Source organism: Lampetra planeri, chromosome 11 (genome assembly GCF_965212315.1).
Source record: "Lampetra planeri chromosome 11, kcLamPlan1.2.h2, whole genome shotgun sequence".
In the NCBI taxonomy this organism is placed as follows: Eukaryota; Metazoa; Chordata; class Hyperoartia; order Petromyzontiformes; family Petromyzontidae; genus Lampetra; species Lampetra planeri.
Window position 1 is genome coordinate 11,919,571 of NC_136117.1, and position 16,783 is coordinate 11,936,353.

The 16,783-nt window shown below is 51.5% G+C and overlaps 1 protein-coding gene across 1 annotated transcript in view; it reads left to right on the forward strand.

Moving 5' to 3' along the window:
• DOCK4 (dedicator of cytokinesis 4) overlaps positions 1-16,783 on the forward strand; it is a 132,349-nt gene that overhangs the window by 72,482 nt on the left and 43,084 nt on the right. The window contains 4 exon segments of the mRNA XM_078598856.1: positions 1,882-1,942; positions 5,192-5,345; positions 6,487-6,575; positions 13,363-13,488. Of these exon segments, the coding sequence (XP_078454982.1) occupies positions 1,882-1,942; positions 5,192-5,345; positions 6,487-6,575; positions 13,363-13,488 (430 nt within the window).

Here is a 16,783-nt window from a genome sequence, read left to right on the forward strand (position 1 = left end):
ACTTAGTGGCGAATGGCGGTTGTTGTTGTTGTTGTTGCTACAGCTGCTGCTGCGGCGATTGCTGCTGCCAGTTGTGTGTGGCTATAATAATTGGCAGCGCGAGTCGAGTGAAGTCTGGGGTCGACGCAGGCAGTGCGGTTCGTGGGGTGCCGGAGTGATCCGTGCAGCCGTGTGGATTTAATTTGGCTTAATGTCAACTCGGCTCGGCGCTGCACAACAAATTCTGACGTGTGACAGGAACGGGCGCCATGCGGACAGCCAGCGCCGTGGCTTTGGCACGCGGGGAGCCAGAGATCCTGCCATGCGGCGTCTGTAGACCTCTTCACCCAGGAGAGCCTCGCTGAGTCTCGTGGCTCTTTTCCAGGAGGGCGCTGCCAAGTTTCGGGCAGTAGGCGGCAACGATTACGTTGTACTGGATAGTCCCAATTGAGTGATTTGCAGGTAATATTTCAAATCTGGCAAATTTGAACCGCTAGAATTTCTCTATTTTATGTAGGGTGTGTAGGCATATATGCCTACAAAATAAGTTTATTTGGGGGGGGGGGTCGACAATTGTTTTGTAAACCTGTTGGATCAAATTTTTCTCCCCCACATCCGGACGGAGGGGGTCTACTTTTTAGAACTTTTTGATTCAGGCCTTCTGAAAGGCTCTTATAATTTAGTTGACGGACAAACGGAACGCTGGGCTTTTATAGTAGAGGACGCCGGCACTCGATGGCCCACTCTTGCGAACGGTGTCTCCCACACACTCACGAAAGCACAAAGATTTCCCTTATCGCCTTTAATAGACTGTTGGGGCAGGTGCTGTTCACGAGCACCGAAGGAAGGCCAGCACGGCACACGAGGGGGTGGGTGGCCAGCAGCACTCTCGGCCATCTTTGCGTCTCCAGTGGCGATGTTTACACACCGCACCAGGTACTCATTTGAGGCTGAGTCGACCTAGAGGAGGCCCAGCACCGATTCAGAGAATCGTCACCGGTGTTGCCAGGTTGTGTAATATTTCCAATCAACACTTCATCAATCGCAGCAACGCAATCATTGTCACGGGAAGAGTCGCACATCGTAATTTATAGTCAGGGCGGTGCTCGCCGCGTAATCGCAGTCGCGCGGTGAAAGCGGCACCCGATTAGCAGGGACACCGGTTAGAGTCGTGTGGAGGGAGCACGTCCGTCGGCCACAGCAACGTCGAAGTAGGGTTGGCGGATCACGCAGTGTTGAAGCCACGACGTGTGTGATGCTCGCCTGTAGGTGGCGGGTACAGCAAGTAGGTGTGGTTTTTTTGAAAGATCTTCCTGGGCCTGCTTGGGTTTTCTCCGGGTACATCTTTCTTTTAGGGTATAATGGCTCTTGGACGGAGCTGGTTTAACATCCCAAGTAAGGCACTCACTCATTCGAGAGCTTTTATTGTCACGACGACCTCGTAGGTGAATATGCAACGAAACGGTAGTGATTATCTTAGTTCTAATTTCATCAACCATCGGAATACGTTTGGCTGCGTGGACCCCAGCTGATATCTCCTTGGCCCTAGTTTGTTACACCGTGCCCAAGTAAAGAGCCACGTCGTGATTTTAAGGCGCCTGAAACGGGCGTCCAAAATCGCGGAGCCGCCCTCGTGACCCCAGCTCGAAGTAAACGCCACTGGCCACTCGCCGTGCGACCTGCTACTGCTGCCGCCACTGCCGCTGTTACCGCTGCTGCCGCCACTGCCACTGTTACTGCCGCCACCGCCGCTGTTACCGCTGCTGCCGCTGTGAGGCCACAGCCGCTGCCGTTGAGGGTGCCCATCGTCCTCAGCGGGAGCACGAGCACACGCGCTCGCTTCTCGTGATGTGTCGCTTCCCGTGATGTGTCGCTTCTCGTGATGTGTCGCTTCTCGTGCAGGACCTGGGAAGCAGCGAGCTGAGACAGGACCTGTACGTCGTGGCGCACGTCATCCGCGTTGGTGAGTGGTGCCCGCACACTGGGCAGTCACCCACCAACCCACCAATCCACCCACCTAGCAATCCACGAACCAAGCCAACCCCCCCCCCCAACCCACCAACCCACACACTCACTCAAATATCACCAACCAACCCACCAACCCACCCACTCACCAAGCTATCCACCCACATAGCTACCCACCCACCCACCCAACCACCCAACCACCCAGCCGGCTACCCACCCTCCCACCCAACCAGCCACCCACGGAAATATTCATGTCACAATTCTATCAGCGTCATGTTATGAGACGAAGTGTCCTCTGCAGTGTCTCGGGAGACCAGAGCAGCAACGCTCTGTGCTTGAGAACGGCCCAAAGAAGCGAACGTCACGGAATTACTGCTGAGATCTCTTCCGATGACTTCTGGTGTACACCGTCTGGGAACAGCACTGAGCAGGCGATATTGTCAGCCAAACCATTGTGTGAAGTAAACGCAGTAGTTCTATGATATCACCTTCCACGGGTCGTTTCCCAACACAGGTTTGTTTAGGCAACGTCCTGCATGTGAGTTTCTTGATTTCGCGACACGGCGCCCGATAATATAATCGGAATAAAACTCAGGGTTGGGGGGGAAAAAGCAAAAATGTTAATAATTCCTGACCTCCCACGCAGCCGTGCGCCCGTTGAGAGTGGAGACATTTGTTGGCTGCGTGTGAAGCTAGCCGGGTTCCTGATTACCTCTTGAAATCGATGCCGCTGTGTTCTCCGCCTCGTAACTCTCGCCGCACACCTTGCCGACACAGCTCCGCTGTGCCAGGCTCCTCCCGATGGGGCACATTAGCGGGCGGCAGAGAGTTGCGCCTGCGATCGCTATCCGCTGCCGCTCTGCGCAGCCACATCAGAGGGTCTCTCGGCTCGTTTGCATGTTATAAATCTGAAGCTTCTCGGCTTGTTTGGATTACTTGAAACGAATGTAGTACTTTTAATTGCAAGTACGCACTCTCGGTTTTGATGGAGCACTGGAAATAAGTTTTACGTGCTTTTCAATAGAAGTACCACTGCAAATGTGGCGTCTTTGATTTAATTGCATCCCATTCGTTGTATTGCGTTGCTTTAATAGAGTTAGGGATGCAATTATAGAACGGTCCTTCGTCATGTTTGGCATTTTGTGTGTTTTATTTTGTGTACGATAATGCAATGCATTATCGTGTTTTCAATTAAATGGAAAACTAATTTCTTTAGAACTGCTTTTGTGTTTAGTTTGTTGTCCTTCCCCCGCACTTCCGACTTGCACGGTTGGCTACGTACGGTGCGAAAGAAGTGCAACATACACACATACATTGCGGCACATGTGTCGTACTGCGCTGTACATATAGTTGTATTGTTGTGTGTTGAATCGTAATTGAGTGTTTGTCCAGATATTTACGCGTGAATTGTAATGCTTTTGCTTGCTTTGGTGGTCAACAAATCATGTTTATATTGTATTGTATTACAATGCATTGTGGACCACTATGTATATCAGTCATGATTGTTTTGCAGTGCATTGCATTATAATGCACTGTGTATAAATCAATCAAATCTGCATGGATTTCAATTTTATTGTATGTGCCGGATGCACTTTTGGAATTTCATTGTTATTTTTTGGCCCTGCTATACACATGCATAAGTAATTGTATTCATCGTAATTATCATTCAATATCATCATCATCATCGCTGTGTTATTTGTGAAGCAATTAAATCTTCAACAAATTAAACTATATTTTATTTGACCAGGTAAGACCCGCTTGAGCTACGTAGCTCTTTTTCAGAAGCCACAAATGATAGTTCAACAAAGAGGCTTATCGCGTGGAAATGTTTCGCAGCCAAATAATCTAAACGCGTGACGTTGATTCTAAATGTGCATAGAAAAACCTGGAGGACCCGGAGAAAATTCCACGCGAGCACGGGGAGAACAGGCAAACTCCAAATATACAGGCATTGTCAGGGTTGGGATAGAACCCGCGACCTCCTGTATACCAGGCGAGGCAGTTAACATCTCGCCACCGTCATGATGATAAGAGAGAGAGAGAGAGACACGCAGTCTCGATGCAGCAGGCGTCAGGGTCGGGATCGAACCCACGACCTCCTGTATGCCAGGCGAGGCAGTTAACATCTCACCACCGTCATGATGATAAGAGAGAGAGAGAGACACGCAGTCTCGATGCAGCAGGCGTCAGGGTCGGGATCGAACCCACGACCTCCTGTATACCAGGCGAGGCAGTTAACATCTCGCCACCGTGGCGACGTGGTGCTGCTGCGTTGGCGACGGTGCACGAGCATAGTGAACAAAATAAAAAAAAACGTCCGAGGAGGTGACGTTTCGGGCAATAGCCCTTCTTCACAGCAGCGCAGAGAGGCTCGAGAGGTAGAGTGGTTATGAGTTGGAGACTGGACTTCACGCCTGTCTCAGAACTAAAAAAAAAATTATATCTAGAAATATAAAATTCAAAGCACCGGTGATCCATTATGCCCAGAGCAGCCGCGGTAAACAACAGAGCGACACCAAGCCGCCTCCGCTTCTGACTCCCATCAGCGGAAGGGGCGCGCGGGGCGCCGAGGGCCGAATCGACTCCGCTGGATCTGTGAAATAATTAATCAACATAATGTCGTGGCGCCGTGAAAACATAGCGGCGTGCATGAACTCGCGCGCGGCGTTTGACGAAGTCGGTCTGAAAAGCGAATTCGCTGAGCGCCCAGTGAGCGCTCTGCCTTCTCCAGCTTGTCATGTTTATTCTGGAGTTCTCCCCTCCAAGGTCGTACGCAACATGTTGTGTGTCATGTACGTGCAGCCCTCGTGTCAATCATTGCGCGCGCTTTCAGATGCGCTTCCCGCGCTGTGTCGTTCCTGGGGCTTGTTACGGACCCTGGTCCAATCCAACTTGTCCTAGCGGTGAAACCGATGTCTCCATGTTGGCCAATCAAGAAGAGGGCGGTGATGGTGAGGATGAGATAGCGCCTTTGCCGCTGTATTGTGGACGTTCGCGGTTCGAGCCCCACGGCCGCCCTGGTTAATACTGCGGGTGTTGCGCGCCAACGTTAAATACCTCGTGGTGTTATTTAAAAACAGAGGCCATGTGTGCCAGCCTCATGGTCTGGCGTTTGTAACATCTGCCCCACATTGAACCGAAAACGGAACTCACCAAACCAACCGAATGCAGGATTCTCATGATTTTTTGTTTATCGTGCAATCCGTCGCGTCCCCTCAATCGCCGGTGCTGCCCCTGCGCCCCGCAGGACGAATGCTGACGGACTCGAAGCGCGCCGCCATCGGTGCTCCGTACCGGCGTCCGCACGGCTGCGCGGTGCTCAGCGTGGCCGAGCTGCTCGCGAGCAACGAGGCCGACTCCTGCCGGCGCGCTGAGCGCGAGTTCATGCTCAAAGTCTACACGTGAGTCGCGCGCCGCAGCGCCGCAGCGCTGCCCCGGCGGTGTCGCCGCCGCTATCGAGCGTGCGGAGCCGGCGGCGCGTTGTCTGCGACGGAAAATAACATCGACTCGTAAACGCCGCCGCCGCCATTCGTTCGCTTTCGTAGAGAGAGCGAGAGAGAGAGAGAGAGGGAGCGAGAGAGGGAGCGAGAGAGAGAGGGAGAGAGAGAGAGGGAACGTCTCGGAGGGGCCAGGGAGGAACCGCAGACGAGCCGGGAAGAAGGCCGCGCGATGAGCCGGCACCGATAGTTGTGCCCAAGCTCTGCCGTCCTCGATGTATATGAAGGTGTTATCGGCCAATGAAATGAGTGTTTACGCATCGGAGGGCACCGGAGCACCCGGGGAGAAAAGCCACGCAGGCGAGGGAGGACATTTTGTCGATCTCAGGCGGAGTGCGAAATTTTGCTGTACTGTCTCTTGTGCGATCCACCAACCCTCGCCTCCACAGTGCTGGATCGCAGCCTGAATGTTTAGCCAGAATACAATGACCCTCTGGCTACCGAGAGAGGGGCGGGGGGGTGATTTTGACAGAGGCTTTGGGGGTCGAAGTTATTCTTGCACCACCAGGGGCCCGCGTGCCAAACCCCGCTACGCCACTGGCGGCGAGCGACACTAGGGAATTTCTTTCCTGTGTAGGCCAAGGGCGTTATTCTACTCCTGCCATTATTATAAGTGTGTAACGTCGACCATCCCGTTAATTCGGCTTGCTCAATTTGCCAGTTATTTTCTGAACTTTGCGCGTTCATCGTAGGCTTCCGGACGTCGTTGGCGCAAATGTATTCCACTATTATTATAAATGCGTAACATCGACCGTTCCGTTTATTTGTTTTGCTCAGTTCGCCAATTATTTTCCGCAGCTTGCGCATTCATCGTAGATTTTTTTGCTGACGTCGTTCGAGCAAATGTTGCGTCCGCTAACGCTAGCGGCGGTTGCCTCGGATGTAAACAAGCAAGAAAATAATGACATAGTTGTAAATCAATGCATTGCGGGGCGCCCGCGGCGTCTGCGTGACGCGGAGCGCGCGGTTATCGACGCCTGCGACGGACGGCGATGCGCGATCGATGTTTGCGTGATTTTTATTGAAGCCTCTGGCCCCCCCTCAGGTGCAGTAATGAGAACGATTGGCATCAGATCCATGAGAACATCATCCGTAAGTCAAGCAGCAAGTACAACACCGTGAGCTCCAACTATGGTGAGACTTCATCGGCGTCGGTGTCGTCATTTCAATTCTCGTGCAGTGTCATTGTAGCCATCGAACAAAGATGGTTTCTGCATCGCGCGCTTTCAGGTGCACTTCTGCGCCGTCTAGGACGCTCTTCCTTCCGATGTTAGGAAACCACTGGAGCTAAGCACTTTTAGATGTACATTGAAAAATCTTTCTCGAGAACTGCTTTTTGTGTTTAGTTTGTTGTCCTTCCCCCGCACCTCTGATTAGCTCGGTTGGATACGTACAACGCGAAATGAGTTCAACACGCATACACTTACAATTGTTTATGATTTATTCCAAAATTTCGTATATTTAGTTTTTTGTATCTTAATGTTGCTACTGTTGTAATGTCGGAGAAGTAATTTGTGTCTCTCGGAGAGCGGCACCACAACCCGTTTTGTTTTAAAGAACACCGCGCGAAAGCGGATATCACAGAACAGATTGCTTCAAGTGACCTCTGATCCACACTGCGGGATGGCACTGCCCTGCCACAGGGAGAAATGCTACTTGTATGATACTCAATGAGATATTTTACATTCTCCGACGTGGAATTTAGCCAAAATTAGCACAGAACCATGAGTCTATTTAAACTCTTTAAACTGTAAGCTATTCTTGTATTTTACCAGGTAAGGCCCAAGGAGCCATAGAGTTATTTTTGACAAATGATAGTTCAACAAAGTGGCTTATCACGTGGACGTTTATAGCAGCAGCCAAATGGATGTTTCTCAATGTGGAGGGACCCAGAGAAAAATCCACGCAACTACGGGGAGAGAAACATGCAAACTCCAAATATGCAACAGGCGTCATGGTCGGGATCGAACTCACGACCTGGTGACTGGGTCAACTCACCGGTGGCTACCAAGTCCAGACCATCGTCTTGCTAGACTTGAGAACCCGGTTTAATCGCAGGCGGCTGTCCGAAATCGAATGCAGGCATCTCAGCAGTGCCACCTCCGCACTCTGAGCCACTCGGCCACCCAAATTACGCCTCGGTTCAATCCGTGCCCGCGTTTACATTTTTGTATCCCCCTCATATGAACCTCATGGCGGGACCCCGGGGTCCCGAATAAACGGAAGTCAAAATCGTAATTAAATGCCCCTCCCAAACTGGGCACCTTTATTAATTTATCTTCAGTAGTTTACAATGAAGATTTTTTTTTTCGATTTAAAGCTTTCGTGACTGCAGGGATTCATCATCTTGGTTCTTTCGGTAAAGTCACGTAGAAGGCTGCTTGCGTTGTGGCCGAAACGTCGTGAGAATTATTTTATTATGTTTTATTTTTATTATTTTATTAATTCCCTTCTACGTGACTTTACCGAAAGAACCAAGAAGAGGGTTACAATTAAGATTTAAACAAATTAATTATCTGCACCTGTGGGGGACAAAGTGAACCCCTGCCCCCCCCCCCAAATATAGAAGTCAAACCCCACCTGTGACATAAGTGCACACTACAGCAGAACGGGAACGATACCGGAGTATGGGACAACAAAAATGAAAAATCCCGTTACGACCTCGGCGGCTAACACTGCGGATCAGGCCCCTCGTCAAAGGAAGACGTATTCCCAATGAACCCTCACTGGGCTTTCAGCAAAGGTCATCCATCTGTCCGTCTTCCTGGGGGGGTCTTGCAGTGAGCATCACCTGGATCAATCTCCGTCACGCGCTGGGTTACAGTCTCCGCAGGTCACCACCGGTGGGTCGTGCTGTGGACAGGCTGATTTCCGTCGTAGGAATTTCACATTTCCGTCGCCGGCTTGGGACGGCGGTTGTGTCCAGATGCGCATCTCCACGGTGATTGGTTGAGCCTGGAGACAACGGACCAGATCCCCGCGTGGGATACGGCTCGGTGCATTCTGTTTTGTTGACAGCTGTGCCATCGGTTGGGATGGAGAAATTGGCAGTGTAAAAAAAAAAACGATTACTTTGTCTGAACCGTCAGCTTGCTGTTAGTTTCATTAGCTCTAAACTGAAAGTAATGGAACCTCGTGAAATTTTAATTTAGCTTAAGTAGGAAATAAATTATGGACATTTGCGTTAGGTAAATCACAAACATGCCATTTGAAGCGGTAGTTAAGGTTTTTACATTTTTATTAATTTATGTAAATTCTATTGAAATTGGCGGCTTTGTATATGGTGTTTTACCCATTACTAACATCGTATGACTGGTAAATAAATTGGAGCGCAATAAATAATGTATAAGTCACTAATTGAAAGTGTTCCTTTTCAATTAAGGCATCGCTGCGTTGCCTTTAGTGGGCCCCGCGATGCTCGCGAGTGGGATTCTTGGTGAGGGAATCTGCACGACGCGCTCTCCTGCTTGCGACGGCTCTTCTCCGAATGTACAGAAAGTGTTGGATTGAGGCTCTTGTAGCCTCTTGGCAAGTGCCAACGCGAGGGTCCCCATAGTACATTGATGACTGCACACTGCTGATGAGTCCTAATACGGAATAACTCGGTCTCCAATTGTCACTGTATCAGTCTGCCTGTTGGGACGGCCAAGTCTTTTTTTTCAACTCTCTTTTTTTTAACTCTTTTTTTCAACTCTTTTTTATCAACTCTTTTTTTTTCAACTCTTTTTTTTCAACTCTTTTATTTGAGAGTCGGTGGTCGAAATAAAAATTTGCCCATCTGTTCAGCTCTTCCGAGTTAGTGGCTTCGACAAGGCTGAGAGCATTGTACATACAATGTGGTGGTCACATGACATGCGTGTAAAGGTGTGTTGGGAGTTGTGCCTTCCTGATGTGTCAGCACACCTTTGGAGTATTAGTTACTCCGATCAGAGGAGCTTTGGCAGACGAACCCAGCGACCTGAGTTCGCCTCCCTGCTGTGGTAACATCAGTGGAAGGTGATAATCCGCGAACCCGCAGTGACCAGCACGGTGAAGTATGGCCGACACAGCATGGGCAGGTCTCTTACATAGTGCTGAAAATTATGAATCCAGCACCAGTATAGGAATTTAGGTCAGTCGAGAGTGGAACGATTCCATTCAAGAATGGATTTATTTATTTTTACTTTGCAGTATATCATAGCGCCTCTAGTGGTTGCAGGGGTGACCTATCCCCATGACGTACAACATCTACGAATCTTAAAAGAGCATTGCCTCTTGCTCATGCTGCTCGACAGGTGAATCGTGAAGCTGAAGAATCGATGTTCATCGATGCGTCGTTCCACCCCTGCTCAAGTACACATTGGGTAATGGACAATGCGGTCGAAACCAACTGCGGGATTCTCAGCTTTGCCACTTTTGGTTAATTCGCCAAATGAAACGTCAATAAATCAGTACATGAGCACGGCAGACCACTTTGGGCTCAGAGTGGATGTGTCTCGGCTGTGTATTCTTAGGTTTTGTCGGTAAAGTCACGTAGGTACTTTTTTATGTTTTTACCTACGTGACTTTACCGAAAAAACCTAAGAATATGAATCATTGCAGTCACGAAAGCTTCAAATCTAGAATCTCGGCTGTGTGTTTCCCATTAGAGTTCAATTGAATTCTCGCAGCTCAGCCTTTAGAATAATTTAATTTTAATTATTCAGGTTAGAGTCCTCTCTCCCCCTTATCTTGTGCCAGAAGGTGTCTGTGACTACTTCACGATATATAGAGCTTCGTTTGTCCTCTGGCTGATGGCAATTTTAAACTTGCGGGAGTTGGGCTCCATCTCCGATGCAGACACGCGGTGAGCTTGATTTCGTGACCGTTGTCGTAGCTCCTGTGATGTCCACGTCAGGTGCTCGTGACCAACGGGAATTAATGACAGGAAATGATAGCAGGTCAAAATGAAGGAGGATATAGAGTGGGGCTCATGGGGCTCAAGACATTATTATTATCGTCTTCCGCCCCTCTTGCTGAGCCAGGCGGCAGCCGCGTCGTCGGCAGCGTGGCCCTGAGCTGCACTTCCGATTAGCACAGTTAGCTACGTACGGTGTGAAAGAAGTTCAACGTGCACACATACGTCGACACCGTCGAGTCCGGCCAAGGGCCGCTCGTCGGCAGCGTGCGATGACACGGTCCGTCACTGGTCGTGTCCACGGAGCGGGGTCACTGGGTCACGGAGTCACGGGGTCACGGGGTCGTGTGGTCACGGAGTCACGTTGACCCCCCCGGTGTGGAGGGAGGTCGGCCGCCCGCGGACCGGGCTGGCAGGCGGTGTGGAGCCTGCCGAGCGGGGCCCTGTGACTGGCTGCGCCAGCTCGAAACCAGGATGACGAGCGATGTGGGGGTGGGTGGGGGATGATTGTGAGCAAAAAGAGAATTCGCGTGCGGCGAGTTCGCTCGGCAAAGCGGAGGCGTTCTGTTGTCGGAGGGGATACAAACGGTGGAACGCTCTGACGTGACAAACACGTCGCGGTGTGTGTGTCGTACCCGGCGCCGTCGTTTGAAGGTGGTGGACTGGGATCAAAGTGAGGAAGTAACGAGGTGGACAAGAGGCTTGAACTGATCGTGATGAGCAATACATAGATACAGAATGGCAGACTACCACGGAGATGGAGCTCTGTAGGTATAAATAATATGTTTTATTTTACATTTATAGAGCGCACCCGAGCCTCAAGGCACTTTGCATAGTTGATACACGGTCATATAAACCGAGTGATTTAGGTGGCAAGGGGCGTGCAAGGGCCGAGGAACGGGTGACCGTAACAGAGGGCACGTGGGGGTCACGGAAGGGCTACAGGGGAGGGAGGGGACGGAGTGGAGGGGCGAGGGCAGGGGAGGGGAATGGGCAATGGAGAAGAGGTGAGGCTTTAAGAGAGGAACGGAAGGAGGTTACGGAGGTGGAGTGCTTAATGTACAGGGGCGGTGTTGAGTCTGTGTGCGGTGTTGAGTCTATGGTGCAGTGTTGAGTCTATGGGCGGTGTTGAGTCTATGGGCGGTGTTGAGTCTATGGTGCAGTGTTGAGTCTATGGACGGTGTTGAGTCTATGGGCGGTGTTGAGTCTATGGGCGGTGTTGAGTCTATGGTGCAGTGTTGAGTCTATGGGCGGTGTTGAGTCTATGGGCAGTGTTGAGTCTATGGGCAGTGTTGAGTCTATGGGCAGTGCTGCTCAATGTACAGGAGCAACTAATTCCAGTGGAGGGGTGCCAGGAGTGAGAAGGATCGGAAACGAGATTGGGCACAGGGGAAGGAAGAACCGAGAGCGCGAGAGAGAGCGAGAGAGAGCGAGAGAGAGAGTGAGAGAATTGGAACGAAGTGCACGAGAGAGGCGAGAAGAGGTGGCGGAGATGCCATGGAGAGATTGCGACGGGATAAAGATCAGAAACGCGAACATCGGTGGGGAAAATGGAACCCAAGCTGAAGAGGGCACACAGACTCGTGCCGAGAAGCACGCTTTGGGATGACACTGAGATACGGGGAGAGGAGAGCACGTGGCTAAGAGAACAAACACAAATGAAGAGACATCACAGCGATCGTTCAGAGAAGTAAGTGGGCTTGGGCAGGACACTTTGCGAGAAGGGTTGAAGGCCACTGGTCGCGACTCGTGACGGAATGGCAGTCAAAGGAGGGCTCACGCCGAATGAGGATGACCACGACGGAGATGGAGCCATGAAGTGAGCTCGTGCGCGAGGGTGCCGGGCGGGCGGCTGTCGCGTCGCGAGCACGTGAGAGACGGCGACAGCTTGGGGTGGGGGGGCATCCTTCATCCAGCAGTGGATGAGTCATGGCTGTAATGAAGACGATGGTGACGATGAGGGTTCCCGCGTGCCCTTGTGGGTTTGAACACCGGTGCGGCGTGGGAGGCTTGAACGGCGATGGCTCGCCATCTGCGCGCTTCGCGTTTGTGGAGTCCGTGTCCTTGTGATGTGGGTTTTAATTACCGCTTACAACTCCTATCAGGGGACAGAAACAAACCGTGCACAGCTACTCATTGTATTTAATCAAACGCGGGCACATGTTCTGTTAGAGAAGGAGAAGAAGTAAATACACTTGACAGAAGTTGATTTGTTTTTATTTAAAGTCGTTACGAATTCTGAAAACTGAATTTCACCTTTGCAGTAAATTAGCGCTCAACAATCTGCAGTCTTCATGGCGCAGTTGCGTACACCACCCCCTCGCTACCTCGTGGTCCAATGTTATTCCATTGTCAAGAAACTCGATTATATAAGTTAACTTTCCCAACGGGGTAGAGTGGTGGCGCAGCGGTTAGCACACTTCGCTCTAAAGCCAGTGACCCGGATTAAATTCCCAGCCACGGTCAACATCAGTGGTGAATTATATCTTAACCGTTTTCGGGTCCTCTTCCCTCCCCGCCCCCCCTTTCTCACCAACTCGATTGGTGAAACACGAGTAGCTGATGATGACTCGTCGCCCTCAACGGAGATGATGTCCATGCACATTGCTCGATGAAGCCGGGAGACTCTTTGACTTGTAACCCCATGACAGAGTAACCCCATGACAGGGTGAGATGTTAACTCCCTTGCCTGGTATACAGGAGGTTGTCGGTTCGATCCCAACCCAGACGCCTGTATTTTTGGAGTGTGCATATTCTCTCTCTCTCTCTCCCCATGGCCACGTGGATTTTTCTCCGGGTCCTCCGGTTTTCCCCCCTCCATATTTATAATCAACATCAAGCGTTTAGAGTATTTGTCTGCTATAGATTTCCACGTGATGATGAGCCGCTATCATTGCGTGTGGCCAGGTCACTTCTGAAAAAGAGCCGTACAGCTCAGTGGGCCTTACATTGTAAAATAAAAAATAGTTTCATTTGATTTTAGTTTAGTTTAACGTTTCTTCTGATGCGTGACCTCGTGACCTGTCGGGTGCCTCCCATGGCCAGGCCTGCTGGTGTCCCTGCAGCTCTTCCATGGGGACATGGAAGTGGTGCGCCGGGAGAACCCGCTGGCGCTGGGTCGCGGGGTCTCGATCGCGCGCAAGCTCGGCGCGGCGGAGGTCATCATGCCAGGTCAGCCCGTCCGACGTGCACGGTTGGCTGCGTACGGTGCGACAGAAGTTCAACGTACATGCATGCATACATCAGTGGTCCATCAGTTCGGAGGTCGGTGGTCAGTCTGTGCCAGCACTTGTCCGAATGCGTGGTAACAGCAACGCGGTGAGGGCTTATGGAGCGAACAGGTGTCGGCCGATGAAATGAACGGCCCACGGGAAGCGGATACCACAGAACTGCTTCTGAGATTCTTTCAAGTAACCTCTGGTCCACACCGTTGTGGGTGGCGTTTCCCACCTGCCCTGCCGCAGAGATAAGTTGACATCGTAGGACAACGAAACCCATCTGAAAATCATTTGTATTTGTCATCAAAGCTGGAATTTAGCCAAATTAAGTGCAGAACCAAATTTAAGGTTATCGTTTTTATTTGTGCATTCATTGGTGACCAGGATGGGACCATCAACTCGTCACAACTTGAGAATCTGGTTTAATCACGGTGCGGATGAAACCTGGATACGAACCCAGGAATATTTCAGCGGTACCAGCTCGTCGCTCTTGAACCTCTGAACCACACGATCACCCCCACGTCTGCGCACAGGGTGCCACGGTGGCGAGATGTTAACGACCTCGCCTGCTACACAGGAGGTCGTGGATTCATCAATTCCAACCCTGCATATTTGGAGTTTGCACGTCTCTCTCACCGTGGCCGTGCTGTATTTTCCTCCGATTTTTCCCTCCGCATTTAGAATCAACATCACACGTTTAGATTATTTGTTCCGTTTGAGCTATCATTACATGTGGCAAGGTCACTTCTGAAACTAGAGCTGTGCAGCTCAGTGGGCCTTACCCGGCAGAATAACAATAGTAGCAGCCGTCCTAATCAGAACCCGACCTTCCTTGAGCCAGCCGTGGGTGTCTCAGGGGGAGCGCTAACGTGGTGACGCTCGATGACCCTCGTCGCATCCAGCTCCCCCGCGCGGCCCCCCGGGTGGCGGTCCGTGCCGCGCCCGTCCCTTGGCGCCGCGGGCCATCGCGACGGCGTCGTGCGTAGCCGCAGCCGCAGTCGCAGACGAAGCTTCACAGAGGAGCGCCGCTTTCAAGTTTATTTATCGGCTGCCCTTCAGTCGACGTGTCCCTCTTTTATTTTTTTAGCCTCGACTCGTTTTTATTTTATTTTTTAACAGTCGACTCCTTTTCAAGTGTCGCTCTCGTTTTATATATATATATAATTTTGTTTAAAAAAAAAAATGTCTTTGATAAAAAAAATAATCCCTACACTCAGCGGTCATTAGCCATTCCCTTTGTTGTGCGAGTGCTCGGAGCTTCGCTGTCCGCCGCCGCCGCCGCATCACGCCGCGCGCCTTGTTAGGCGCACGCAGCGGACGTTTAATAGCTGCGCTAACGACGCCGGGCTCATAATTAGCCGCGCGCACACGGTGAAGAGGGGGCGGGGGGGAGCGGGGGAGGGCCGGGGGGGGGGGGCGGGGGGGGGGCCAGGACCTTTCCAATCCGCGAAGCCGCTGTGCGTCCGTCGCCGTGGCCACCTGAAGCGCTGAGAGGCGGCGGTCCGGGGGGCCGGCCTCTCGCCGGCTGGTCGACGCAATTGTCCGTCTGTCCGTCTCGTGTGCGACCGCGCGACAGCCGTGATCGTCCGCCGCAGTCCGTCCTGCAAACGTCGCGCTAAATTGAACCGAAGGTGGTGTTAGCTGCCGCCGTCGCCACCGTCATCGGCGTTGCTGCCGACATTGTCGCAGTCGTGATCGTTGGCGGCGATGACGGTGGTGACGATGACGGCGGTTGTGATCTACAGGCGTTGGTCGTCAACGCACGTTTGCCAGGCCGGCACTCCCCCCGTGTAGCGACTCCAACCGACCTCGCCGGTCAAAATCCGTCCGGAAAATCGTGAAGGTTTTCCGGCCAACGCGAAATATAATTCACGTGCATTTATATTCTTGGTTCTTTCGGTAAAGTCACGTAGAAGGGAAATAATAAAATAATATAAATATTAAACAATAAAAATTCTCACTTTTTTCAAATTTTCTTGCTGTGGATTTCACACCTGTTGATGATTGCTTGTGTTGCAGTCGAAACGTCGTGATAATTTGTATTGTTTTATATTAATATTATTTATTTATTTCCCTTCTACGTGACTTTACCGAAAGAACCAAGAATATGAATCCCTGCAGTCACGAAAGCTTTAAATCACGTACATTTAATCATCATCGTTATCATCAGCCATGCTCGAGCCATCGCCATCTGTCGCGGACTCGCGATGCAACCGTCCGTCTCGCTCCTGCACACGAGCCGGTGTCATCGCGTCCCCTCCACGTGGTCAAGGCTCATCCGTAGGGGCGGCCACGGTGCGGCGCGATGCGGACGCACAGCGGAGTGTGCGAGTGCGGTCGCGCCTCAAGGCACCGTGTCGCTGACCCGAACCACACCGTGGACATCTGTGAAAAAGGGCTTCGTAGCTCATCGGATTCCTCCTCCGGTTCTAAGTGAGGATTCTGGTCCCGATGCACGTGGGGTACGGTTGGCTACGTACGGTGCGAAAGAAGTTCAGCGTACGCGTGTATCGTGGGGCTGGGGAAGGAGGGAGGTCTGTAGGTTGGACTGGAACAGGGGAGAGGGAGTCGGTTTGGTACAGGCACACAAGTCGGTTTACAGGATTACCTTCTCGGCAGAGGTCACCGCGGGCAATACCAGGCAATACCAGGCAATACCAGGCAATACCAGGCAATACCAGGCAATACCAGGCAATACTAGGCAATACCAGGCAATACCAGGCAATACCAGGCAATACTAGGCAATACCAGGCAATACTAGGCAATACCAGGCAATACCAGGCAATACCAGGCAATACTAGGCAATACCAGGCAATACCAGGCAATACCAGGCAATACTAGGCAATACCAGGCAATACCAGGCAATACCAGGCAATACCACGCAATACCACGCAATACTAGGCAATACCAGGCAATACCAGGCAATACCAGGCAATACTAGGCAATACCAGGCAATACCAGGCAATACCAGGCAATACCAGGCTGTCGTACCGTACTTATATGTCCTCGCGTCTACGCTCAACCCCCTCACTAACTAATGTAGTGAAGTATGGTCAAATAACCCACCCCCCCATCTCAATACGAGACTCATGGCTTGGGGAGGGCCTCATCCAGCAGTAGATTGACAAAAAGAGCTGTGCATGCTCCTGTGTGGGGTCACGTGGTTGGCATTGGGCCCCTGGTGTAGGGAATGAGAGGGGTGGATGGGTGGGGATGGGGGGGGGGTTGCCAGGGGGGTGGGGGGTGGG